Source organism: Mesitornis unicolor, unplaced genomic scaffold (genome assembly GCF_000695765.1).
Source record: "Mesitornis unicolor isolate BGI_N332 unplaced genomic scaffold, ASM69576v1 scaffold53664, whole genome shotgun sequence".
Lineage (NCBI taxonomy): Eukaryota > Metazoa > Chordata > Aves > Mesitornithiformes > Mesitornithidae > Mesitornis > Mesitornis unicolor.
The window spans coordinates 5,325-7,248 of record NW_010180487.1 but is presented as its reverse complement, the minus strand read 5'-3'; the positions used below and the strand labels follow the sequence as shown (position 1 = coordinate 7,248).

Genomic DNA, 1,924 nt, shown 5'->3' with positions numbered 1-1,924 from the left:
ACTCCTAATATTCTGTGATTCTGTGATGACATTTTCCTGAACATTGAATGAGATTTTTCCTGCTATTAAAAATATTTGTCTCTGCTTTCCAAGCTGTCTTTGGACTTCCTTTCCCAAGTGTTTCACTGGGGATTTTTTTCTGCCTTTGCCTTAAATTTCTGCAGTGTGGCACAAACACAAAGCATGCTCCTGGCAGAAAACACCCTGCCAAATTCTGCCTGTCCTCTGCCCGGCTAAAAACGGTGCAGAAGCCGTGTCTTCTGCACATCTGAGGATGGCGCCAATAAAGACAAGCAGCCAAATGATGCTACCTAATGATTTATTTTCTCCTTGGGGAAGCACTGGGAATGATAATAGATGTACTTTGCAACACTATTCCCAGGGGAGTTTGTCTAAGCAAGGAGAGGAATTAATAGGCAGCCTTTTAGGGAGAGACAAATTTGCAAAAACACAGAAGCATTAAGGAGATTTGCTGGAATATCAAACACCTGGGACCTGAAAGTGTCTGAGCAGGGTCTGGCCCAGTCCTGGGCTCACACTGGTGAGGTCCATCTGGAAATTAGGAGGAGCTTGGATGGGCTGGGTAAGGCTTGGGAACACTGATTTGTATGAAGAAAAATAGATGAGCCTTAGCCTGTATATGCCTTAGCTGGAAAAATGCTCACTTGCCATTGACTCCTGATGTGCCTCTGACTTTGGCTACAGTTGGAAGAAATTTATAATTCGTGAACCTGACTCACTGCCATGGTAAACCAGTAGAGCATTGGTATCTTGGAGAGAGCCAAACCTGCAAGATTGTCTAGGCAGAGTGTTTGAATTTTTGCCCAGGTATAAATTAATTTGTCTTCGCCCAGACCTGGCGAAACAGGAGGCCATGCATCTCAAGGGGAAGCACAGCGCTATGTCTCCGTCGAAAAGCATTTCCCAGGGCTAGTGCATCAGGGAACCATTTAAAGCTAGGGAATATACAGTACAATGAAAGGAGGGAATTTCTCTGGCTTTCCTCCAAAAGCCAAGCATTATTCATTGATCAGAAAACAGATCTCCGTCTCCACTGAGAATTACCTCCATTTGCTAAGTGGAAAATGACAAATGGACTAGCTGTGCCCTCTCCCACATCCTTTCTCCTGTCTGTCCAGGTGGCCCTGTCACTTTCCCCTCCCTCAGTGCACCACAACCAAACCAGTGGTCACTTACTTGGCACCACCAGCAACCTGGGGGGCGGTGGAGGTGGAGGAGGAGGTGGTAACGGCGGAGGCGGCCTGCACTGGCAGATTTGCTCGCAGCTCTCTGTGACTTTGTCTGCTACAGGCTTGGAGCATGACTTCTGGGGCTCACCGTACGTGATCTGCAAAGAAACAAGACATTGTGTGAGCAGCAGAAACAGTGAACAATTCTTTTCCATGAATGTGTTTCTTGGACTTCAGTATGCGAGCGGCACCTCAGACCTGTAGCAAGAACTGAGCTTGTGTCCCTTACTAAGGCCGCTATAAGGAGATTTCTTCCATAAATGGTCGCTATTTTAATTTTTTTTTACTTAACACAGTATCTTTAAGACATCTTTCCCTCTGTCAAGTTTGGCTGAAACTAGCCGGCTGGTTTCTGATTTATGACGGGGTAAGGAGAAGGCGGGTAGTGGCAGACACTATGATTGCATAAGCCTTTTTTCCTTAGGAAAGCCATCTAGCAGCATGCATTATTCACAGGGTCGTTGCTGCAAGCCAAAGAGAACTAATAAAAATTACAGGACAGTTAGGGTCAGGATTATGTACATTTTCCTTATGGCAGAACTGAAAGCCAGAAGATCTCTCTCCTCTGCTTTGCCAACCTCCCTTTGATGTTTAGAGAATATTTCATGGAGGGTTTCACTTCCCACCAAGGGGAAAAGGAGCCCACATTGTACTCATCTGTGGACCACATCAAT

At 45.8% G+C, this 1,924-nt stretch overlaps 1 protein-coding gene across 1 annotated transcript; it reads right to left on the bottom strand.

Moving 5' to 3' along the window:
* Window positions 1-1,197: 1,197 nt before the first annotated feature.
* On the bottom strand, window positions 1,198-1,405 carry PRIMA1 (proline rich membrane anchor 1; the record flags this gene model as incomplete). Its single annotated transcript, XM_010183083.1, has 1 exon — window positions 1,198-1,405. A coding segment is annotated over exon 1 (208 nt), but the record flags the coding sequence as incomplete, so codon positions are not given.
* Between the last annotated feature and the right edge of the window lie 519 nt (window positions 1,406-1,924).